Consider the following 27180-nt stretch of genomic DNA (forward strand, 5'->3'; position numbering starts at 1 on the left):
TTATAGGGATGTTATTTATTATTTCGACATTCACTTTGTGTTCAGACATGGTCAAATTATAAAAAAAACACCGGATTTTCGTTACGACTAGTTTCGGAAGCTACAGACGATTAAAAAACTATTCGTTACAATATAATAGTCAAGTGGTAAAAAACAAGTGATTTATTTATAATTTAGTTTATTGGGTACGATAGATGTTTAAATGGTGAAGATTTTTATTTATTTATTTCAAAGATGCATACATTTTTTTACAATATTTATTACGGCTCTTTAGGCATGGCCGGTGTTGAGCCGAAATACTTACATATTAATATAAATTTTTATATTTATTATAATTTTTATTTTTTTTTTATTAGATTATAAACATTACAAACAAAAGAAACAGAAACAAATTACAGTATAAAGGTTTTACAATAAAATAACAACACCTGGACTTTAATTAAATTACTTTCTACCTTATTTTATCAATAAGGAAAGAATGCAAGGTTGAGGTAAACATTACCGATAAAACTAAGAAAAGTGGTTGAGATGGTTTGGACGTGTGAATCTAATGAGTGAAGAAAGGATAGTTAAACAAAATTTTAAGGCGAATGTAGTTGGTAATAGAAGCAGAGGAAAACAGAAAAATTGGCATGATCAAGTATTTTAAATACATAAAAGTGGTCGAGTCAGAAGTCAGAATAATCAGCGTGTATGTATGATGTATGTATGTATATTAACTGCTCTGATAAATTCCCAAATAAAAATATTAAAAAAGTAATTCCTTTCGGATTTGTAGCTCGCAGCGTCTGGCATAACAAAACATATTTCTATTATTTATTGATTCGGCATTAATTTTGTGGAATGACACGTTAATTATTTAAAAAAAAAACACTTGAATATATGTACCACTTAATGAGTTTTATTTATATATACGACTAGTTTCGAAAACTTATAGATGTTTTCATCTTCTGATAAAAATTAAATTAATTGTTTTAATTTTTATGGGGTTGAGGCAAGATACTTCTAGAACAAAATTTCGACTTAGAACTTTTGAGATGAAGACTCTCCGATTCATAACATACCGAGACCGGGTAAAAAATACCGACATCCGGATCATGTGTAAGACGGAGGGTATCGTGAGGTGGGCACGACAACGAAGGCGATACTGGAATGATCATGCAAATAGAATGTCAGATGACAGACTTCCACAAATATTCCAAAAATATGGAGAGACAGCTGGGAGTCAACATCCTAAGAGCTACAAGCGGATGCACAAACAGATCCTTTGGATCTAGAAAAAGAAGAAGAAGAAGAAGTTTTAATTTTTACCAGACGATGAAAACATCTGTAAGTTTTCGAAACTAGTCATATGTATAAATAAAACTCATTAAGTGGTATATTCAAGTGTTAAATTTAAAAAAAATAAGATACATTTCGTTGCAACTTTAAGATATGATTACATTAAATCAAATAAAGCTTAGCGTGCGTCGAAGAGGTACTAGGCAAAAATCTGTATTCGCAGTATTTGTACATAATGCAAACTATGCCATGTTCTCCCCGATTCCACGGCTTCACATGTTAGCCAATGCTTTTGATAGTATAGATTTATTTATATATTGTTATCTACACTGAAGTCTGTACTTTCACAGCATTTCTTCTCCATGTTATAATGGATAAATTTAAACGTTGTGTTTCACTCTCTCTCGCTGCTCGCTGATAGTGTGTGAAGGAGACGTGTATTTACCAGTGCTGACTATTTGTTATTATGTTTAAGACTTTTTGTTTCTCTATTAGTGTATTCATTAGTGTATTCTTATATTAGATACTGTATATATGTTTTATGGTAAAGGCTTAAGCCGTTCAACAAATAAATAAATAAATGTTTAGGCCAATTTTTTTTGTAAAGATTTATCTTACTAGAGTCTTTCATACGAAGCACCAGAGAAATACATATACGGCTTTTGCAACGCCTTCGCAGATTGCTAAATTCATCTCACAATTTGATAAATGAATGTGGTGACACGAAGGCGTCTCATGGTCGTTAGGAAGTTGGGCTTTTGATTGGAATAAAGAGTGAAATAGTCCTTTCTCGACACTAGTTAATTTCCTGTGCCGGACATCCGGATAGGCACGGTTCGCTTTTTGGAATCGAATTTCCGCCCCCTTTGAAATCTGATTTCAAAACACTTTTGAAGTTTGTGTAACTAATGTATTTGAAAGATGTGTGTGAAAGGAAACTTTGTAGATAGGAAAAATATTTTCAGTAAAAAACGTGCGTATTACACTGTATTATTAGCCTATTGCGTTTAAGGGTTTTCTAAAGAAAAACTAACTATCTAACCATCACAGTAGGGAATAGAACGCCACACCAATCTGTATTTGCAAACAATCTTCACCTCTTCCACATTGATGCATCTTCTCATACATACTCACCCATTATTCCGACTCTTAACATGAAAAATTTGAAATACTTGATCATACCAAGTTTACTAAGTTTTAAACACTTTTTTTAGTACTTTTTTCAACCGATATAGACAAGCATCTTGTCATCTTTAGGGATGAATATGTACATATCCATCTCTCAAGATGACAACGTGCTTGTCAAAATCGGTTGGAACAAGTACCACAGATAATAGCGATTAAAAACAAAGTATAAATTTTATTTTATAAAATGTGCCATAAAGTATCAGCAAAAAATATTCAAGAAAATAATTATTTTGTTTCGGCTAAATTTTTTACTTTAGAATCATAATTTTTAACTCACTCTCCAGAATATGTTTTACGGAGAATTTTGAAATTCTCCGTAAAACATATTCTGTATATTATATTTATTCCGAGCGAGAATTATAATATATCATATTAAAATTATCGCTCGGAATAAATGTCGGGAATGGTCATGAATCCTTAAATGTGAAGATTTTTTCAAAAGTGAAGGAGGTCGCATGTAAAGACATTTACCTGGAACCTGTAGAGCGAAGAGTCGTCCTTAATGATGAGGGTCTTACTATCATTCACAGGAAAGAAGTAGCCATATTGACAGAGCTGGTTACCAAGGTTGAGCGCCTCTGGGAAACAAAAGGAGTAAGCGAAACATTAGTTGAGAATCGCTGAAAATATTTTGCTTTAACCCTTTCTCGTCTGACATCGAATTTCATTGGACATCGATTTTATTCTAGTAGGTCTTTTATCAAATCTATTGTATTTGAGTAGCTTGATATGTTTTTTTTTATCAAAACCAGAAAGAAAACCTAAAATCGGTCAATGTTTGAGTAAAATATTGACGATTTTGTATACACCTAATAAAAAAGGTGATATTTGCAAAAAAAATATTCACCAATTTTAACCCACAACAGTTAACAACACAACATTTATAGGTGTGTCAAAAACCTTGTTCACAATTAGGACACACCTAAAACTAAAAATGTTGTGAATTAAATATTCTGGTAAAATTATATGCCCCATAAATTTTTTTAATTATGTCTTTAATCATGTAAAAAAATCCAGTAAGGATCTTGCATACATTAAATAAAAAGGACTTTACTAAATAAAAGCTTTTTCAAACCAACCATAGATGACTCCAGTGAACTCTCACATAAAGCGTCATGAAAAATATGACATATGTAGGAGTTCCAAAGAATTCGAGTTGTGTGGTTGTCAATCATAGAATGGTGAATGTTACACGTGTGTAAAGTGATTACTTAACCAGTCTATGACAGGTCGTAAGCCCTGTGAATTCCCAGATTTCCTTATTCTTTTTAATTTTAGTTGAGATGTCGAAATATATAAATGGATATAGTTCACATTAAAAATTAATGGCATAATTGATTTACTCTAGTTATATTACGTTTTATGTTTTATTCTTACGTCAAAATTGGTTATGTTTTTTGTCCCTTTTCAGAGTTAAATCAAATGTGAAAAAAGTCATAAGTCTATGGGCGTTTGTGCAATTTGAATTTTACCGTCCGGCACGTCAGTTAGCGTGATAAAATAGGTGATTGGCTTGTGCTTTTATCCATCTTTCTTCAGATCGGTGCTCTTGATCGGTGTGTGATCACGTTTGGCTTTTATTAAAAAAAAACCGGACTGCCGGACGGTAAAATTCCGTGTAGTACACAAGCGCTCTATGCGTAATAAATAAAAAATAAGATAAAAATATATTTTTTAAATTAATAATAAATAAATAATGTACCTGATTCCTCTATGCCGAACCGTTCCATCAACCACTCGATGAGATCGTAGCCTAAAACAAAATAAATAAGTACATTAATTTAAGTTTTTATTTATTATTTATTCTGACACTGGATTGTTCACCCTACGGATATGATATATCAAGATATATTATAGATGTCTCAACTTGAAACGAAGCATTTATTGTTTTTACACGAAATAAGATGGAAGTTTGAGCATCCGAGGGCTTGCGACCTGTCATTTGGCTGGCTTAAGTTATCACTTTATATGGTTATCTAACGTTCACCATTCAGCCCATTATTGAACATCCATATTGCATTTATTTTGCATGGATAATATATACTAATATGCGCTGTTGTTAGATTCGATTTTAGATTTCGTATATTGTTGAAAGTTAAAAGGTGTGGACTTTTAGCCGACAGTGGTGCCCTCAGTTGAGAAATTGTATTTACTAAAGCTTTTTCCAATAAATTAAGATTATCAAATGCTAGGTAAAAACTGAGATGCTCAGACTTTATATCATTTATTGATTCGGCATTAACTTTGTGGAATGACATGATTATTTTAATTAAATTAAACACTTGAATAATCCACTGAATCGAGTTTTATTTTTATTTACGACTAGTTTCGAAAACGACAATTGTTTTCATCTTCTGGTACAAATTAAAACTGTACTGTACTGTACTTTTTTAATTTGTACCAGAAGATGAAAACAATTGTCGTTTTCGAAACTAGTCGTAAATAAAAATAAAATTCAATTCAGTGAATTATTCAAGTGTTTAATTTGATTAAAATGCTCGGACTTTCATATTTTTTTGTATATAAACGATAGATCTCAGTTGAGAGATTTATGATGCATATGTTGAACGTGTAAGTGTATAAAACATTAAAATATCAATAGTTAAATCAACATGTAAAATTGATTACATTAAACAAATTACACATGGGTATTACATGACTAATATTTTTACTACTAATATTACTACCATCACGCCGTTTCTCTGCAGGGGTAGGCAGAGAGTATAAAACGCCACACTCTTCTATTACATCAAGTCATACATGTCCTCCGATTACGTACACTTTTGAAATCATCAGATTTAAGATTATGTTTTGTAAGTTTTTTGGCCGTTCTCGCTCTGTTCTCCCGTTCACATTTACCAAATATACTTTCTTAGTTATTCTCTCGTTACCCATTAGCTACACATGCCCATACCACCTAAAATAACTTTTCTTAATCTTTTCAATTTTCCCTAATTCATCCTAACATTCCTTTCTATTACTATCCTCATTTTACATTTCAATTCTGCCATACCTCAAATTACCACGCTTTTGTCTGAGGGAGATCGTCTGAGGGAGATCTGTCTTTTCTACAATCAATATTATTGATTGTAGAAAATTCTAAAAATATGTTTTTTTACATAGGGAAAAAAAGGAATGTACCGATGTGATTATTCACTCGAATTATCTTTATTCCCCATTTATCAAATGTCAAATTCATGGAAGATGAATGCGAGGAGTAAGTTAAATGGCAGGAAAATCATCCATCAGAATTCAGGGTCTAGCGTTGAAGATAATGTTATATTATTAATTATTTTAGTGTACAGTATGAATCACATTGTGGCTTTTCAACGTAAGTATATGAATTGTTGGGCAATATATCCAAAATTTATAAAATGTGCCACAAAGTATCTGCGAAAAACATTCAAGAAATAATGTATCCGAAATTAAACGCGGTTATTGGAATGAATTCTACTTTATTTACATATATCGCTCACTCCTTTCAAGAACGTCATAAATCAAAAATAGACAATTTTCAGTTGTGCGTGTTTTCGGAATGCCCAAAAAATGTACTAAATCCCAGCAAAAGAGGCATATTTTTTACTTAATATTTACCCGCTACAGGGCAGAAAATGTTGTTTTTGCATTTTGAAGAAAATGTATTGTTTAATTATTTATTAAAATACATTAAATATTTTTCAAATGGAGAAAAAACATTTAGGTTTTACCTAAAAAGATGTGTTGCACTGTAAAAAGTTCAATAATTGGCTTGATATTTATTTTTAATACATTGTGTTATAGTTTTAAACTTTAAAAACGTTCTCCTGAAAAATCAAGTTTTTTGATTTATGACGTTCTTGAAAGGAGTGAGCGATATATGAAAATATGTAACGCGTTTCGTCTTATTAAAACGTTATCAAACACATGGAATGTTTTTAAAGTTTTTTTTTTAAATATGAAACTAGTACATAGCAACAAGCCCCTTTATATATATTACCTATGTATTCAGTTTATATTTTTTACAAGTTAATGAGAACATCTGTAGTTTTAAAAACTAGTCGTGTTTTCATTAATAAACTCAAAAGTGGTCTTATACAGATTTTATACATATTTAAATTATCATGTTAATATCGTCAATATTAACACCATAAAGTTAATACCGATTCAGTAAATAATATAGGTATTCAGTAAGTAATATGGAATTGGATTGATGGTATCGACAAAAAATGGCTTTGGACAGGAATGAAGAAAAACATACTTTAATATTAATATATTTAGTACAACTTTGTGGTCAGTAATTTTAACATAATCTTATTTATGTTTGTAAGAATATAGATTTTAGTCTATCGATTTCAAGACGTATCCTCTTCGTCAGGATAATTACTACTCAATTATGCAAGCAACACTATACACAACTAATGTAGAACCGTTCGCACATCAACATTAGTCGTAGGGAAGACTAACGTACTTAAGGGTGCTAGACAAAATTAGGTCAAGGATATATGGGTTTTTCAGAGTGGGGGAGTAAAATAAGATGCGGGAAGTCTCGCTCTTTAACCAATGATGTCGAATCAAACAGTCCTACCAACAACTGCTGTTGGTACGACTGCACTTTGACATCAATCAAATATTGAATAATAATAATAATTTTAACTTTAATGCTTATCTACTCTACGCCAAATGTGTGAATATAATGTAGGTAAACGTAATTTTTTTGTCATCACTCTGTCTTTTTAATCCTAAAAGAATATTTGGTGTTTTTTTTCAAACACACTAAAAATAAAAATATGAATAAAAAAATAAACGTCAGTGTGTTAAAATTTTCAAATATAAAAAATAAAAAATACCGATAAATTTTAAATTGATTTAATTACGCACGTATTTTTAGCTATCTGTACACATAAAATAAAAACTGTTAGTTTGTTGAAAATCTTAAACCATATAATTTTATTCTTCGATTGTTCTGAAATTTTGACACAACGTTGCATACGAATAGGCGTATGATTTAATATGCTTGCGACAGATAAAAATATGCTTTTTGAAACAATTTTTTTAGAGGAATGGCAGTGCCATCTGTTGACCGTAACAGCAATACGCGTAGTAGAAAACATTGCTCATGGCGAACAGAGTTTATTGATATCTGCTAAAATATTGTATTATGTACAAGCATTGTGAAATTAAACACATTCAAAATGTGTGTTTTTTTCTTTCTTTTTTATTTAACTAGGCTGACCCACAATGCGTGGCTAAGTACAGTTAGTTTTTCATGAAGCTTTATCTCTCCATTTGTAAAAACGAAAATAGTTTTAATAAAAGTATTAACAGAATATCGTGTATTGTAAATTGTGTGTGCATATTGTTGGTATAACAAATGATATCTAACAATTTGCACAGAAATTTTATGAAAACATTTTTCCCGATACTAAATAAATTTTCCCACCCGTTGTGCGGATCGCATCCATGAGTCAACAAAACAGAAGAGTAAGCACAAATACGGAACTCATTTTAATGGCAAATATAATATTTTCAATTTTGTTAAATAAACCAAATTTACAACATTCAAATCGTTCATACGTATTCACAAAGAGCAATCGCGTGTATCTGAATTCAATATATTTTAATTTCCTCATATTGGAACTCTAACGATGATTTTATTGATAATTCTATTTAAATTAATATAAATCGAGGTAATGAAACCAAACTCAATATAAGTAATATTCATAATATTTTGAGTTTCATTTTGTCCAAATACTTGTTCGTGTTCTAGATTTTCTCTACTTAGGAGTTATTTTTACATTTTTGAATAATGTTTTACTTAGTAAATACCACTATTTCTTATGTTTCAAACACCGGTGTTTGAAAATGATGCGGAATGCATCGAAACACGTGTCACAGTAGATTTTAAGAAATAGTGGTCTTTACTAAGTAAAACATTAATCAAAAACGGATAGATTTTACCACAAAGTGACTGCCAAATCAATTAATGAAGTTATTTTTTACATTTTGAAGTCTCAATATAGATGAAGAAGAATATTATAAGTATTTACAGGGCTTATGACTTGTCAAAGGCTAGTTAAGTGATCGATTGACACACGTGCAACATTTACCATATGAGTTCATAACAGACATCTCTTTGAGAAGTGACCGTTTATTTGGACTCACTGAAAATGTTGTGAACTGGTCAAATTATAAACTACATAAAAGAATCATGTATTCAGGCGTTTCCCAGTATATAAAAGTAATCTAGGGTTTCTGTTAAATAAAAACTTTTTTCAACCCAACATTTTATGGCTTTTGTGTACTTATATGTACTGTGTCATGACATTAATGATATATCTAGAGGTTCCAAAAATTTAAGTAGTGAGGTTGTCAATAATGGGTAAAATGATAAATGATGCACGTGTGTAAAGTGATCACTTAACAAGTCTGTGACAGTTAATGAGCTCTGTTAATATCCAGACTTCTATATTCTTCTTCATCAATATTGAGATGTCAAAAAAATCATGTTTATGCATCAATATTTATTTCGTAATGTTGTTATCTGTGCGCTCCCTTAAACGAATGTGTGAAAAATCATTTTTTGACAGAATTAAAAACGAAGATGTAAGAAAGGAATGTAAGACTGAATAAGGAATAATTGAAACGATTAGGAAGAGTTCTTTACGGTGGTATGGGCATGTGGAGCGAATGGATAGCGAGAGAATGACTAAATAAATATACGTGGCGAATGTGAGAGGGAAAACATAACGAGGGCGACCGAAAAAGACTTGGCACGATCAGATCAATCAGAACCTAAAATCTGGTGGTGTCAAAAGTCTGCGTAAACGGATGGTGTGTATGACTAGATGTGTGGATATGAAGGAGGCGAGGAGTGTATGTCAGGACAGAAAAGTGTGGCGTTCCATCCTTTCTGCTTACCCCTGCGGGGAAACGGCGTGATGGTAGTAGTAGTAGTAGTAGTAGTAGTTGTTATCTATGGAACTTGATTTAAACAATTCAAAATGTTAAAATTAACGTTTTTCGTTAACGACTTTCAGCAATTGTATCTCGTACATACTTTGTTTTTTTGTATATCAACTATAAAATACAATTTACTAACACAAATGAAGTTCGCTTTATGTAAAAAAGGTTATAAAATACCTGTTTTACATAATAAATATCTCTGCGGTCCGTTTTTCTGTCCGGAGGATTTCAATTTACGATTTTTCCAAATTAATCGGAATTAGAGCGTCGTTAAATGATTTCTCTCATTAAACGAATTCATTTGCATATCTAAAGTGGGGAAATCTCCTAAATGTTGGGAAAGAAAAATAAATGGTCGATTCAAAAACGAAAACTCATAGGTCGATTATAATAATGTTCCTCTCTACACACACTCCTTGACCAAATTATTGTTGACAACAGAGATATTCAACAATAATAAAAAATGACTAATTAACTAATTATCGGGGCACTTTCCGCAAGAGTACGCAGAGAGAATAGAACGCCAGACCAATCTATCTTTACAAACATTATTAGGCTGTTGCGCGATTATGCATATCCCCATACATACCCGCCGATTATTCCGACTCCTGACCTGATAACACCCAATTATTCAACACACTTGATCATGCCACGTTTTCTTCGGTCTTCATTTGCATCTATTTTCAACTTAATTCGCCTCATAAGTTTGTTTTACCGTTCTTTCCTTACTCGTCCAACATGTTTAAAACAATTCAACTCTCCTTTCATTAATTTATTAAAAATGCTTATTCATACGGCAAGATCACGTTTCAACTACATTCAGTCTACTTTCATCCTTCTTTTTCCAACTCCATGCTTTACTTTCATACATCAGGGTTGGTACCAGCACTCCATTCACTGTTAGGCTTTCTTATTAAAAAAATATATTTATTGATAATTATTTTTAAAAAGAAAATCTCTCATTGCATGAAAAAAAAACAAATTTCCTTTAGTTTATACTCTAAGAAGGAATTTGTATGTTTATGTTAGCTAAAGTATAATTTATGGAAAATTTTCTAAATAAGGTTTCTAAATACTGCGTCGATGGTAGTACCAGATCTGGTTTTAGACTGACCTTTGTCAGTGTTCAACTTCAAATTGAGTTTTACATCCAAAAATGTTATCAATGGCCTTGGTCTGACTTAAAGATGGTGTTGAAATCACCACTCATCATTGTCATTTTGTCCAGATCTTTTCTTAATAATGCTGCATCTTCAAAAGTGGAATTGTTAACGTGTTCATGTAATTTGCAGTATAATTATGCAAGTTTCTGCTGGTTCTCTATGCTACATGCGCGTAAACTGTCTATGACGTTTGTGACGGAAAGAGTAGAAACGATCCTATCATTGTTTCCTTTCAATTGCCGGTTGAATTTGTTTGGAATAGGGGAAGTTTTCCAATTTTTCATCTAATCCGAGCTAATTAGCTCTACCACGCCTAAAAAAAGTTTCACTTAAAAAAAACGCAATGTGAACACCGTAATTTGCCAGTATAGTGCACGCAGATATTCAGCTCAGATAGTTACGGCTTCATTAGCATACATTTGCATACATCCCTCTTTTTCAGGAGCGTTACACATTTACGAACTTGTTCTCCCTCAAACTTCCTATATTATACAGTATCATTTAAACTGCGTTATTGTAAAAACTGGGTTTAGTAACGAGAATAATATTTTCGATAGGTCACGGGCCAAAAGGGCGTGAGTGATAAATGACTCATTTTTTGGGAGACGCATTTGAAGCGCTATGACCTTTGCCTGAAAGTCACGTTTTGTACGTTATTGTGATGCCAATACTACATTATTCAAATTATGTAAGAGTAAGGCAATAATGTTTGTATTATTCCATAATCGTATTTTGAATGTTTATATGTAAAGGACCCACTGGAGGCATTTGAGATGTGGATGCATCGAAGAACACTTCAGATACCCTGGACGGACATGGTCAGCAATGCATGAGTTCTACAAATAGCATAGTGAATAGGAAACTAATATAGAATATTAAATCCCGAAAGTGTCCTATTTGGGACATGTGCTCAGAGGAGAAAAGTACATGCTACTCCAACTGATCATCAAGGGTCGAAGAGGTGCTGGAAGAAAGCGGATCTCCTGGTTCCGTAATATACAGGAGTGGACAGGAGTACGGAATGTCCAGTTCGTACATCTTCATGCGTCTGCTTTAAATGAATTATTTGGGAAATGATAAGGTATGCTAGTAAAGTATGAAGTTTAGGTATTAATTTTTAAATCAAACACAGATTATTTTTGTCTACAAAGTTTTATTTTATTAAAAAAAAAAACAAATGAAAATTAATATTGTGACAATTGTTTCGCCTAGTTATGGCATTTTCGAATGAAATACAACTTAGTAGAGTCAAAAAATCTGTGTTTGATTTAAAAATTAATATACAAATTAAAATGGAGTTCTACAAATTGAACGCCAAATCAATACATAAAGTATGAAGTTCTAAAATTACCCATGAAAGCGGCCGGCACGTGGGACAGGAAGACCTTCTGGCTGCCCACAGGCACACCCGCTTCCGGGTCCTGCATCTCCCGGACCAGCGCCTCCATCTGAAACAAAAACAAAATATCGATATTCAGGACCCGAGGCATTTTACATAGAATGATATAATTCTCTACAGCAGTCAGCCCTCAAAGAATTTCATTATTCATATTATTTCTTGACATTTCATCAATAATGAAGAAGAATATCGAAGAAGAATATATACATACGTATAACAAGTGTGTAAAGTGATCACTTAAACCAGCCTATGACGGTAGTCAGCCCCGTAAATGCCCAGACTTCCATATTCTTCTTCATCTTTGATGACATGTCAAAAAATAATATGAAAAATAACTCCTATAATTGGAGATAATCCAGGTTTGTGAACAAGTATTTGGACACACTCAAAATGTTGTAAATTTCAATATTATTAAAAAAAGAGGAAGTTCTAGTGATTCGAGAACAAGGTTTCTAAATTGGTTCATTTATATATACAACTTCCAAGAATTTGAGTAATGTGGTTGTCAATAATGGGTTGAATTGGTGAATGTTACACGTGTGTAAAGTGATCACTTAAACCAGCCTATGACGGTCGTCAGCCCCGTAAATGCCCAGACTTCCATATTCTTCTTCATCTTTGGTGAGATGTCAAAAAATAATATGAATTTCATTGAAAGAGGAATTACACATGGATAGCTTGATGGCCAATACCAGAATACGATAAATTCTTCAGTTCTTTGGACACGTTGCACGTGGTAACGAGGATAGCCTGGAACGACTGGTTGTAATCGGTAGCCTGGAGGAGAAAGAAAGAAGAAAGGGAGAGGAAGATCCCTCACACGCTGGACTGATCAAAATTGAACTACAACTTTCAGATGAAGATCTTGAGAGAATAAAAGAGGCGTCGAAGAATTCGAAAAAGATGGTCCGATGACATAGCCGCTGTGGGGGGTAAAAACTACTAGTAAGCAACAACAGATTAAAAAAAGGAAGGATACCGAAGAGGCCTATATCCAGCAGTGGAGGGTAGAAGTCTAAAGAAAAAGAAGAAGAATAAGAATACATAGAGGGATTATAAAGTCGCAATCGTTACACTTATTTGGGCACACCGTTTGTGTTTTGGTACCTGTTAAATCACAGGATATTGAACAGAGAATCGTTTTCTTCATGATTATGCAAATTTAAGGCGGTTTTCAAAACAGACCTATTTTATCGAAAGGTTCGGCCGATAAGAACAATATTATATTTGTGGTAAGGATTTATGGGTCAAGGCAGACAAAGGGTGAACTGAAATACAATATTTAAACCTTTCACAGGTAAAGCCTTACTAACTTAAATGAAGAATTATTTACTTTGTCAACATTGGCGTAACACACTTCATGGTTGATTGAATAAATTGATCCCGATTTGTGATTGAAATAATATTTTTTATTGACATTTATTGGTGAAGTTTCATTGTCTTCTTTTTCTTCGCTGTGTAGGCCTTGTGGCCTGTTTTTAAGAGGGATTGGCCTCCTGCGATGTCAACAATGACAGTTGACATGACATTGTACATGTGAGTTCACTAGAGCCATCTTTGGTTGGATTGGAAAAGATTTTTATTTAGCAGAGACCCTTTTATTTGGATGTAACCAAGATCCTTACCAGATTATTTTACATCCTGGTATTGTTTTTTCTCAACAATTCGTGTGTGTCCAAATACTTGTTAACACATATGTGTTTTTGCACTAAGTGCAGTGTACTAATAAGTGGGGAAACCCAAATTTGTGAAAATGTATTTGGACACACATAAAATTTTGTGATTTTTTTTATTGTTAAAGGAGAACTTGCATCAAATTAAGAACGCAATCGACATCAAATTTAGAACGCAAACGACCGCGGTAGAACTCGGTCGTGCTTCCAAAACCCATGTAACATTTTACGTGATTGATTTTTTTTCTTAAAACATTTTTTTTTAAAGTTTTTATATTGAAAAAATAAGCTTTTCTACGAAATAAATACGTATATGGTATTGAAAAAAGATTTACGGCCAAGAAATTTATTGAAACGAGTTAAAAAAATACAAAAATATTTTTCAGTATATATTATAAAAAAATCAAACCCAATATTACGAGTATATTCTAAAAAAATGAGCGTGAAGAGACGTCCAGCCCTCAGCGCGGCCGAGCGCGTTGTGATTTGAACTCTCTAGATCTCGGCCTTAAGTTCGACGAATAAAGTGGGCTTATATTTCAGGATAAACGATGAGAAAAAACGTGGCTAAGTCCTGGGAGTGTAAGTGGAACAATGAGTCCCGTGACGAGAACAGTTAAGTCCTCTTACACGCACTTTACGAGACTTGTTCATTGTTTCACCGTGCAAGGGTGCGAGTAACTCCACCCAACTTCGTACGGCCGAGTCCCGAACCCTCACGAAATCTTCAAACTTGGAGAATACGTTCGGGAAATTTCCACAGTATTAGGACCCGAAACAACGCAAGTCTTTGATATTAATTCGGCAACATTGGTTAGGTAGGGTGGCGGTGGAGATCTTTAAAAAATAACCAGCCTTTGTTGATTCTAAAACCAACCAAGTTACCATCATGCTGCTTCTCGCAGGGGTAGGCAGAGAGAATGGAAAGCCATACTTATATGTAATATACAAAATATACTTATATGAAATATTATATAAAATAATAAAAAATATACTAATATGATATTTTAATGTACAAAATATACTAATATGTCTTTAAAATCCAATTTTTTCCACATTCTTGCATCTCCTCATACAAATCCATCGATTATTTAGACTTCTGACCTGACCACTTTCAAGTATGTGAAATACATACTTGATCATGCCAAGCTTTCCTCGGTCTTCCTCTGCTTCTATTTACAACTACATTCGCCTCATTAATTTGTTTCACTATACTTTTTTTACTCATTCGATTTACATGCCCAAACCATCTCAACACACCTTTCTTTATTTTATTAATAATGATTATCTCAGTCTTGTATTATTTCTTTCAATAATTCTAATTTTATATCAATTCTTAAATTTTATCATTTATTGTTTCGGCAATCAGTTTGTGGTAATATATATCCATTTTTAATTTGCATTTCTATTGGTTTATAATAAATTTTCTTAAAATCCATTGTGACACGTGATTCGATGCATTCCGCATCATTTTAATGTTTAATAATGATCCTGAGCCCATCAAAACACTATATATGTCACAATAGATTTCAAAAAAGTAGTGGTACTAACCAAGAAATATAAAAATCATAATATATAATACTACAAATATTAAAATATTAGAAACGGAAGTATTAAAATTACAATTGGAAAATATTTATTTATTAGGTTATTTGACAGAAAGACATAACTATAAGGTAGGAAAACATACAAAAATAACTATCAAGGTGGAGAAAAAATTTGTGAACAAGTATTTTGAAACACTCAAAATTTTGTAGTAAATAAATGCTTAAACTGTAAAAAAAAACTAATTTAATATAATAATAAAACCCTTATCCGCACCCCAGTGGTGCATAGGGCACTGCTTCATATAAACGCAGTGTTATCTTGATCGTTTACAGATGAAGGAAAGGTGATCAGCCCTCCGCTTCAGGTACCAGTCCAGGGTGATATTGAATAAACATTACAGTGAAAAAATCACATTTATTGTACCCCCCCTGGGAATCGAACCCGGGACCTCCAGAACGGTAGCCGAGCGTGCTGACCATTACACTACGGAGGCGGACATTTAATATAAGTGAGAGTAATTTACAATTTTCAGTTTATTGCTATTACTACTACGCCAATCGATATTGTAGCACTAGGTTTACCATTAACAGGTAGATAATTGATAAAAACCAAAGTCAAAACCTTAAAACATTTCTTGTTCAAGAAGAAACGTTATTGAAAACCACCCCTTAGAAATATGAGGGAGTAGTAGATCGGTAGGCTGTTTGATTTACGTCTCCCGAGTTCGTTGACACAGGGTTCAGGGAGGTCTGGAGCAAGATAGGAAAAATAAACCGTAATTTCCGTCGGCTCAGGTTGGGTTTCAGTCAATATTTATCGGGAGAGAAAGCTCCTGTAAACGCGCTCCCTAGCGAGTCTCAGACGCAAGCTCAAGTGGAACGATTTATGGAAGAAAAACAATGTAATGTTCGTTGAGTGTTGCAAGGATAACGCAGCTGGATTATGTAGACTTAGCGCAACTTAAAAACTCCTTATCATTCATGGTTCACTTTACGTAATACCAATTAAAAGCATTGTTAAATTTGTGGTATGGTAATGTAACACTCTCCTTATCATTCATCGTCCACATTGTGTAAAAACAATAAAATCATTGCTAAATTTGTAGTACGGTAAAGTAACACTATCCTATTTTTCAGACATAAACTAAATATGCTTTTAATCCTTATACATAATGGGCAAGGTGAATTTTCTAAGGCTAGTAATAAATATTAAAAAAATCTTTTATCGTTTATTTTGTGTAATGCCACTCATAAACAGTAGTTCATGATTACCGGCTTTAGAATAACCATTTCATCATCAGGTCAAATGTAGACAGCATATTAAATACAATACAGTGCCCTGTGCACCATTGGATGCGAATAGAGGTTAAAAGAAGGTACATTAAAATATTAAGACCGCGAAGTCAGAATGCAAGCAATGTATTTGAAAAAAAGTGTATAGAAATACAAAAAACATCACAATGTGTTATTATCACATAATTACATCAGAACTATGGAAGTCACTATTTCCAGATAAATACTTCCATTTTGACAATACCAGATGCAGTGCGTGATGTTAAATTTAATTAAAAATGTGATTTTATTGATTCATAATTTACATTTTATGCATTAATTATAATAAAATTTTAGATATTATCAGCAAAAAGCGTATTTTTACAATTTATTTGAGATTGAAAGCGGATAACTTCTGAAAGAGTTATGATTACTTGTTTTCAGAATTAATTAAAACAGGCAGAATTCGAACCCGTATTATAAATTTTCCAGTTACTCAGCTGCAGCATAGCTATCGGTATTTATTTTAAAATTTAATATTAGGAATATCATTGATTCGTCCGAAGTACGAAACAAAAATATTTCACATGCCCTGTTTTTTTTTACAACAAAAAAAGAGTAAACAATTTTTACTATTTTTCTTCTACCTACATTTCATATTGTTCCACGCAAATATAAAAAAGTGTCATTCCATTCCACGAACGGAAAAATGTTAAGAATCTACGCATTAAGCACATTTCACCACACGCAAAACGTTCCTAAGCGATATCGTACACGGTCAAATTTTGTGGCACAAAGAACAATTATTTAAGACGCAATTTGACCGAGCCAACATTTGGGTAACTAATTCAAAACAAAATTAAGCGGTTTGAAATGAAACAGCCATGTTTACATTTGAGATATTTTGTATATAATTTTACTTAACTTATAATAGAATTTTATTTAATTTGCAATTTCATAGAGCTATCTAAAAATAAATAAATTTAGTTTTTAAATTTATTTATTTTTGGAGTCGTCAAAACGGAAGTTTTTTCACTTTTATAACAGCATAAAATATTATTTTATTTTATACAAAATAAGTTTTTTTTTCATCTTCTTCTTCATCCCAACTTTTCTTCTTTGTAGACTGTTGGGGTCTGCTCTTCTCAGGTTGTAGGTCTTTCTATCATGGACAACGTCACATGGACCATGTCTTCGAATCATGTTATCTTTCTGTAGCATCCATGAATTATTTGGTCTTCCTCTAGATGTCATTCGAGGAGATTCCATGGCTGTTGCCTGGTTCACAATATGTTCAGGTTTTCTGCATTCTATGTGCCCATACCATCTCAATTGCCTTTATCTTCTACGTTACAATTGATGTTTGTTACATCCAGGCTTCCGCGAATGCGTAAACTCTTTATTTTGTTTTACTTAATAAAAACTATAAAATAAACGGTATTACTAAGTGAAGCTTAAATAACAAATGGATAGTTTTGACCACAAAGGGACTGCCGAATCAATAAAGAAAGAATCAATTTTTTTTATCAAAGACTATTTTAAGTATTTTATTTCAATATAATTTATAATATAAAGGTATCTCAGGGTATTGTATTATATTTGAATGATTGATTTTCATCAATCGATTTATTTTGTATATGAGTGCCTTCGAAATAAAAGATTAAGGATGCAGATATTTTACGTACGTAGATCTCGATGGATTGATGCCTCATAGAGTTCCATTGCATCGCAGAGTTCTGTCTGTCGGACGACGAGCGCCAAATATAATCGATCGTGCGCCACAATATTCGCGTCGGGGTTACGTGATTCGAAATAAGGGTGGAATTCATCGTTTTTATCCAGATACCACGTTGAGTAATACAATACAAGTCACAACTGTAATATGTTAACAAAAAAAAACCAACAAACAAAATACCTATTTGGGCAAATCACGCCATGCTTGAAAAACCTCAACATTTTAATTTACACAAGAGTCACTATACTAATTGAAACACGTGAATTGTTTTTCAAGAACATATGTAGGACAACTATCAAAGGCATCTATTTAAATTACAACATTTTGAGTGTGTCCAAATACTTGTTCACAAAATCTGGATTATCTCCAATTACAGGAGTTATTTTCATATTATTTTTTGACATCTCATCAATTTCTCATGTGTGTGATTATAATCCGGGATTCGGATCTCACATACTAATATAAGAGTTTCTGCTTAGTAAAAAGCTTCTTTACATCTCACCAATAGATGTCTCTAGTGAAGTTTTAGTGATTCATGAACAAGGTTTCTAAATTGGTTCATATATATAGAACTTCCAAGAATTTGAGTAGTGTGGTTGTCAATAATGGGTAGAATTGGTGAATGTTACACGTGTGTAAAGTGATCACTTAAACCAGCCTATGACGGTCGTAAGCCCCGTAAATACCCAGACTTCCATATTCTTCTTCATCTTTGATGAGATGTCAAAAAATAATATCTATTTTAATTATTAACATCAAAATGATGTTTAAAGCACTTCGAGGAAACACAGTAAAACGATGGGTAAAACCCGAACCAATGGTGTCGGTACTTAATCGCTGGCAAAAACCGGAGCAGAGTAGAACACATCTGTACTCTTTGGCGGTCAGTGGGCGACTGCGCGATGGTTTGGCCATGTGGAACAAATGAGTGAGGAAATAACGGTAAATAAATAATATGAGGCGAATATAGTAGAAAGGAGCAGAGGAAGACCGAGAAAATAATGGCATGGTCTAGTATGTCAAATGCTAGAAAACGGCCGGGTCAGAAGTCGAAATAATCGGTGGGTGTGAATAAGGAGGTGCATGAATGTGGAAGAGGCAAAAAATCTTTTCAAAGACAGGTAGGTGTGGCGTTCTATTCTCTCTGCCTATTCCTTCGGGGAAGCAGCGTGATGGTTAGTTAGATTATAATCACTGGTCCCATACGGGACCGTAGGGCGTTTAAAGGTTAAACGTGCTCGAAATGAAAAAAAGAACGTAAATTAAAGAAGGGAAATATAAAAAAAAACTGGTTTCGTAAATTAATTTTACTGTTATAATGTAAAAAACAAATTACTTTTGGAAGTGATTATTATTAAAATTATGTATATTGCGTAGTTCTACACTTTAAACGGCCATCAAATTTGTATAATCGCTTTTTGTCGTGCTAAAATTTTCGTTGAGCCCTAATAATAGTAAAAAGTGGAAACCACTAAACTTTAATATGGGCTACTAATTATTTATTTCTCCAACCCATTATTACATAAGGGTAAATATTCAGACTTTCATATATTTCTTCATCCATGTTGGGATGTCCATATATAATACAAAAACTCCCAGATTTGTGAAAAAGGATTTGAACACACTCAAAATGTTGTCAAAATGTCTGTCCGCCTCCGGAGTGTCACGGTCAGTACGCTCGGCTACCATACTGGAGGTCCCAGATTCAATTTCCAGGGGTAAGTCAAACAAATATGTGATTTTCGCTCTAAAATTTATTGAATATTACCCTGACTCAAAATGTTGTCAAAATGTCTGTCCGCCTCAGGAGTGTAATGGTCAGTATGCTCGGCTACCATACTGGAGGTCCCAGGTTCGATTTCCAGGGGTGAGTCAAACAAATATGTGAATTTCGCGCCAATATTTACTTAATATTACCCTGACTCAAAATGTTGTCAAAATGTCTGTCCGCCTCAGGAGTGTAATGGTCAGTACGCTCGGCTACCATACTGGAGGTCCCAGGTTCGATTTCCAGGGGTAAGTCAAACAAATATGTGATTTTCGCTCTAATATTTATTTCATATTACCCTGGACTGGTACCTGAAGCGGAAGGCTGATCACCTTTCCTTCAATTGTTAACTATCAAGATGACACTGCTTTTATATACGATGCAGTGTTTTATGCACCATTTGCACTCATAGATTTCCACATTAAATATACAGTTGGTGGAAAAACATTTGGAGAGGGAAGATTAATGACACCACCCTTATATTCGAATAACGATCACTGATTATTTTCACATTTGTAATATAGAAAATACATTGCGAAAATGAGGAGGCTTACTTATTCGTTCCTCATGCCCAAACCATCTCATCACACGTTTCTTAATTTTTTCGACAATGTTTATCTCAGCCTTGCTTTTTTCCTTATATTCCATTCTAACATCTATCATAAGTCGTTTTATATATGTATTTATATGTATGTATGTATGTATGTATATATATATATATATATATATATATATATATATATATATATATATATATATATATATATATATATATATATATATATATATATATATATATATATATATATATATATATATATATATATATATATAATATATATATATATATATATATATATATATATATATATATATATATATATATATATATATATATATATATATATATATATATATATATATATATATATATCCATATATATATATATATATATATATATATATATATATATATATATATATATATATATATATATATATATATATATATATATATATATATATATATATATATATATAAATATATATATATATAAATATACATATATGTAAATATATACATGTAGTACCGACTCTTACAATTGTGACAGTCGGTAAAGCAGATCGCCCAAATCTACCACCAGACGTCGCGCATGTGTCGAAAAAACAAAAGACGTAAGATAAAAATATTGTATTTGTTGAAGTGTCATATTATATGTAAATTATAAAAGATTATTAAAGAATCAACATTATAATCTTTTATAATGTACATTTAAACGTATATTATAATATCAAATTCACAAAAGCTTTAGCGATTAGTTCATCTAAGCGCTGAGCATTTATTCAGCAATCTTGCCTTTTTGTTAGAATGGAATTACTTTTCTCCTTCAAAGCCCCGAACAATGACGGAAAAGAGTTAAGGAAGGGTCTAGTTTTCAATTGGTTCTACAGAGATTGGAATTGGCAAAAGGAAACCGAGAAATCCAAAGGAAGGATCCTTCGTACTTTGTGCGCCTCACGCTGGAAGGCTGCAACCAAAGGACCATTGTTCAAACTCATTATTACAATTTAATGGGATTGCAACTACCTCTCAAACTGCTCGGATTTAATTGGATTAATTTTCACATTTCGAGATCTAAACGTAGATGAAGAATGTGGAAGACTGGGAAAATCACTTTACACGTGTGTAAGTGATCAGTTAACTAGCCTATGACAGGTAGAAGCCCTGAAAATACACAAACTTACATATTATTTCATCAATTGATTCGACAATCACTTTGTGATAATATCTATTAATACTTAAAATCATTTTTACTTGCTGAATATCACTATTTCTTATATCTATTATGACTCGTGTTTCAATGCATTCCGCATCATTTTAAAATACCGTATACGATGTTTGAAACACGTGTCATAATATTTTTAAAAGCAGTAGTGGTATTTACCGTACAAAACTGAAATAAAAATAAACACCCTATTTTTTCCTTTGTGTTAAGATGTGGGAAAAATTGGAGAAACCCAGATTTGTGAAAAAGGATTTGAACACATCCATACATTTTGCAAATAAAATAATCTGGCAAATATTATATGCCATAAAAAAATCCAAACTCAGGCGTATCCCAGTATGTAAAATAATCTGGTTAGGATCTTGCATACATCTAAATAAAGGCTTTTTGCAAAATAAAAACATACTTAAACCAAGCATAGATGACTCCAGTGAACTCGCACGTCATAAAAATTTGAGTTAGAAAAAATATTTAAAAAAAACTTCTATATTTACATACTGGTGTAGTGATTGTCCTGACGAAGAGACGGGTACTTCTCGAAACCGGTAGACAAAAAATAAGTAATGTTCGGATATAAACACTCGGTGAGTGATTATATACGAATAAAACTTAATTTTTTGCACAAGAAAGTAAAATAAAAATGGCTAACCATAAAATAAATGCTATAAATTACCATTAAGTTAGGTGCCCTTAATTTTAACGTTACCACTATGGTTAGCTACTGCAAGAAGGTAATTTCGCTAGTTAAATAATACCCATACGAAAACTTGGAGCACCAAGTTATTATCTTATCTCCTGAGCATGTCGGTAAATATTAGGCTTCAACTTCTATTTCTTAGGTTTGAAGAATGATTTATGGAAGCGAAATTAAGAACCTACTTGCGCCTTAATGTAAGCTAAGCTTCTGTAAACACAAGAAGGTCGCTGGGATTACAAGAAAAATAAACAAACCATTAGTTATAACACAAATAAATATTACTTAATACAAATAATAATTCGGATTAATATGATCGAATCATTTAAAAATATATTTATGGTAAATTAATTGTAAATAATTTAGGTTAATATATCGCTCACTCCTTTCAAGAATGTCATAAATCAAAAAACGTCAATTTTCAGTTGTGGATATTTTCGGAATGCCCAGAAAATGTTATATATCCCAGCAAAAGAGGCATATTTTTAACTTAATATTTACCCGCTACAGGGCAGAAAGTGATGTTTTTGCATTTTGAAGAAAAGGTATTGTTCAATTATTTTTTGAAAAAAACTAAATATTTTTCAAGTGGAGAAAAAACCTTCAGGTTTTACCTAAATAGATGTGTTGCACAGTAAACATTTCAGTACGTGGCTTGATATTTATTTTACATACATTGTGTTATATTTTTAAACTTTAAAAACGTTCTCCTGAAAAATCTAGTTTTTTTTTATTTATGACGTTCTTGAAAGGAGTGAGTGATATGTTTACACACACACAAAACACGTAGCACAAAAATGTTATTATTTAAATAATCAAAATGCAAGAAAGTGTATTATTTTGTATTTAAATCGTGACGTTATTCCGATAAAACAAACTTATAGCAAATCATAAAATAGTGTAAATAAATAATAATATATTGCTCACTCCTTTCAAGAACGTCATAAATCAAAAAAACTTGATTTTTCAGGAGAACGTTTTTAAAGTTTAAAAATGTAACACAATGTATTAAAAATAAATATCAGGCCACTTATTGAACTTTTTACTGTGCAACAGATCTTTTAAGGTAAAACCTGAAAGTTTATTCTCCATTTGAAAAATATTTAGTACATTTAAAAAAATAACTAAACGAAACCTTTTCTTAAAAATGCAAAAACAACATTTTCTGCCCTGTAGCGGGTAAATATTTAGTTAAAATTATTCCTCTTTTGCTAGGATAAAGTACATTTTCTGGGCATTCCGAAAACATGCACAACTGAAAATTGTCGATTTTTGATTTATGACGTTCTTAAAAGGAGTGAGCGATATGTTTACACACAAAGCCCCCACACACACAAAACACGTAGCACAAAAATGTTATTATTCAAAGAATCAAAATGCAAGAAAGTGTTTTATTTTGTATTTAAATCGTGACGTTATTCCGATAAAACAAACTTACAACAAATCATAAAATAGTGTAAATAAATAATAATATATGTACAAACACACACACACGTATGAGCGCGCGCGCGTGTGTTATTATTTATTGATTTGCTTTTACTTTGTAATATTTTTTTCTTTAGTTAGCTAATATTACATTTAAATACAACTATTATTTATACTTAATTTAGCATATTCATTTTAAGTCACCTTTTTTTATAGATAACCAGTTTAGTTCTTCTCTCATTTTTTATATATTATTTATGTATTTTTCTTAAGTACTCTTCTCATAACTTTATTTAGAATAATCTCTAATTTATTCAAATTTCCTTTATTTGCCAAAAATAATACTGTTATTGGGAAAACGTGATGATTTAAACATAAAATCACTTGTAAAAGTGGTCTTAGCTTTTGAGTTTATTGGTGTAAATACAACTAGTTTTGAGAACTGAACTGATGATGTCAGTGAACTCAACAGATGAAAATATGAAGTTTTTGTACATATTCTCATCTGTTGATGAGAATATCAGAAGTTCTCAATATCTGTGTTAATAAATTCAAATAAGGCCTTATCATTTTCATCCTTTTGCTTGACAGTCCGTTGGCAAAGCGTGGTAAGCCGTTAATTTTCCATTCCTTATGCCCTATGCAAAGTTTTCAAAGTTTCATATTTTAACTCAATTAAATTTGTGCCCTCCCAGGAGAAATTTGACGACTCGTACTCGCTGTTTTCAATGAACCGGCGGGTGTTTCATTAACCGTATCAATAAATTATTACTCCGACACTCTGGAGATGTGCCACTTCCCAAATAGTATATCGTGCGGTTTGCTGCTTTTGCCAGGCTAGCTGCAACTTGCAAAACTTGGGCCTAAGAAGTTTCAGTTAGGAGGGATTGGAGTTTGCTGAAAACTTTTGTAGCGTCTTCCCACAAACGGTAACGACGGATGGTATTTATTTATCGAGAACTTATAACTTATGAAATTCAATATTGTAACTAACATTTTTGTCTGATCCTTTTAAGTAACTAATTATCACTTTGAAATCCTACGAATCAAGGTGTATAACAAAATTCAAACTTCTTGTGAAACTACCCATTGATTGAAATTAATCGATATACAGCGTTATCGGAAATCGCTTTTCAATTAAAAATTCTATTAGACTTTTTTCAAATTTCCGTTCGCTTTTATTTACGAATGGGAAACCTAATAACGGTAAAACAGAAATTCTCAAACTGTTACTAAAAAAATATAATTGAAAGACAGAGTACTTTAGGTTAAGAACACAGTATACCTAAAGCACAGGATCGATCACATTGTCTTCATGTGAGTAACGAGCAAGAAAGCAATGCTTATATGCGATGCAGGCCCTATGCACCATCGGATGTGGATAGAAAAAAGAAGAAAAATCGGTCGGAACGTCGGTAATGAGAAAATAAAGTTTCAGAACTACGGCACCAAGAAAACACTGCTTCAATACGATGCAGTGCCTAATGCACCATTGGGTGCGGATACAGGTAAAAAGAATAAGAAAATTCGGTCGGAACGTCGGTAATGAGAAAATAAAGTTTGAGAACTACGGCACCAAGAAAACACTGAGTCAATACGATGCAGTGCCTTATGCACCATTGGGTGTGAATACGGGAAAAATGAGAAGAAGAAAAATCGGTCGGAACGCGTCGGTGGTGAGAAAATAAATTTTCAGAACTACGGCACCAAGAAAACACTGCTTCAATACGATGCAGTGCCTAATGCACCATTGGGTGCGGATAAGAGTAAGAAGATGAAGAAGAAGAAGTCTCTTTCGGGACGTCGGTAGTGAGAAAATAAAGTTTGAAAACCACAGCACCAAAAGCTTCCAACGATGTCGTGACCACAATTCCTGTTGAAATCATTGTTTATTTCCCCCAGTCTGAAAATTTGGGCCAACACTAATCGTGGAAAGTGCTGAAAAATTACTTCACGACTCTAACAAAACCCAGTTGGGCACAAAAGCAGTACAATGCCACGTGTTCTCCCGCAACGAAATATTTCTTCACAAGTCGAATAAACAGCGAACAATGTAAAAGCGATGGATTTTTTAGATAATTAGAACATGTTTTTGAACCAAAGAGACTTTAGCAAGAAAAGCGAAATTTTAAAACAACGCTTGACTTGATTAACTAACTAACTATTGAGAAAAACTTCAAAGCGGTCAGGTCAAGAGCCGGAATAATCGGAGGGTATGCATGAATGCGGAAGAGGCGAATAATGTTTGAAAGACAGATTGGTGTTGCGTTCTATTATCTCCTACACCTGCGGAAAGCGGCGTGATGGTTATTTAGTTTATTACTGAGAATAGTATTCACACCTTTGGACACTTGAAAATGAAGGAATTTGATCGAAGATCAAATCTCATCAAAGATGAAGAAGAATATGGAAATCTGGGTAAGAATTTGAGTAGTATGGTTGTCAATAATGGGTAGAATTGGTGAATGTTACACGTGTGTAAAGTGATCACTCAAACCAGCCCGTGACGGTCGTCAGCCCCGTAAATGCCCAGACTTCCATATTCTTCTTCATCATTGATGAGATGTCAAAAAATAACATAAAAAATAACTCCTATAATTGGAGATAATCCAGATTAGTGAACAAGTATTTGGACACACTCAAAATGTGGTAAAGGAATTTGTCATTCAAATAAATTAATTTTACTAGATTTAGGCACTTTATTTGATTTTCCGTTATAATTGTGCATTTAAAAAAAATAATTTCTATGGTGTTTACTTTAACGAACTCAATTTAACTGTACTACCCTGTTAGAGATAATGAACCAATATAAAAATAGACCACTTGCAGTACTATCCTCGTATAAGGCTTCAATGCCTTGGATAAGTTTACTCCCCATACTCAGATAATTTCAGAAAACCTTCCATAGGTTCGTTCTATCAACTCGATCGTACACTTCATTATAAATAGTATTTCATTTACCGTTATACGTATATTTCATTATGTTATAACAGACCAAAATAACAACAAAAAATACGTAAAAAAGAACTCCACCGACAAGACTCATAGAGGTGGCTTGGTGGGTCTCCCTAAAAGCAAAATATTTAATTTTTTTATTTTTATTACAGATATATTATGTTATAGATAAAATAAATTTTTGCTGATATGCAGCTAATAAATTATTCCGATTGCGTTTTATATGACGATTTATATGCGATTTAAATACTGACGAGTTTGTAGGTATTATTTTCAAATGTCTCGATAAATACAGGATTATTGAATATCTGGATAAAGAGTTCAAGAAAAGGCTGTATTAAACATGTTATT

At 32.4% G+C, this 27180-nt stretch overlaps 1 protein-coding gene across 1 annotated transcript in view; it reads right to left on the bottom strand.

Moving 5' to 3' along the window:
* The window catches only part of LOC148308509 (uncharacterized), a 164465-nt gene that overhangs the window by 47647 nt on the left and 89638 nt on the right, over positions 1-27180 (bottom strand). The window contains exons 2-4 of the mRNA XM_088261591.1: positions 11926-12022; positions 4172-4222; positions 2941-3047 (exon numbers count right to left, since the gene is read on the bottom strand). Coding sequence (XP_088117717.1) covers positions 2941-3047; positions 4172-4222; positions 11926-12022 — 255 coding nt within the window. The remainder of the gene's footprint in view (positions 1-2940; positions 3048-4171; positions 4223-11925; positions 12023-27180) is intronic.

The sequence above is a fragment of the Brachycentrus maculatus genome, unplaced genomic scaffold (genome assembly GCF_059751285.1).
Source record: "Brachycentrus maculatus isolate JH-2025_06_01 unplaced genomic scaffold, ASM5975128v1 h1tg000159l, whole genome shotgun sequence".
Classification (NCBI taxonomy): domain Eukaryota; kingdom Metazoa; phylum Arthropoda; class Insecta; order Trichoptera; family Brachycentridae; genus Brachycentrus; species Brachycentrus maculatus.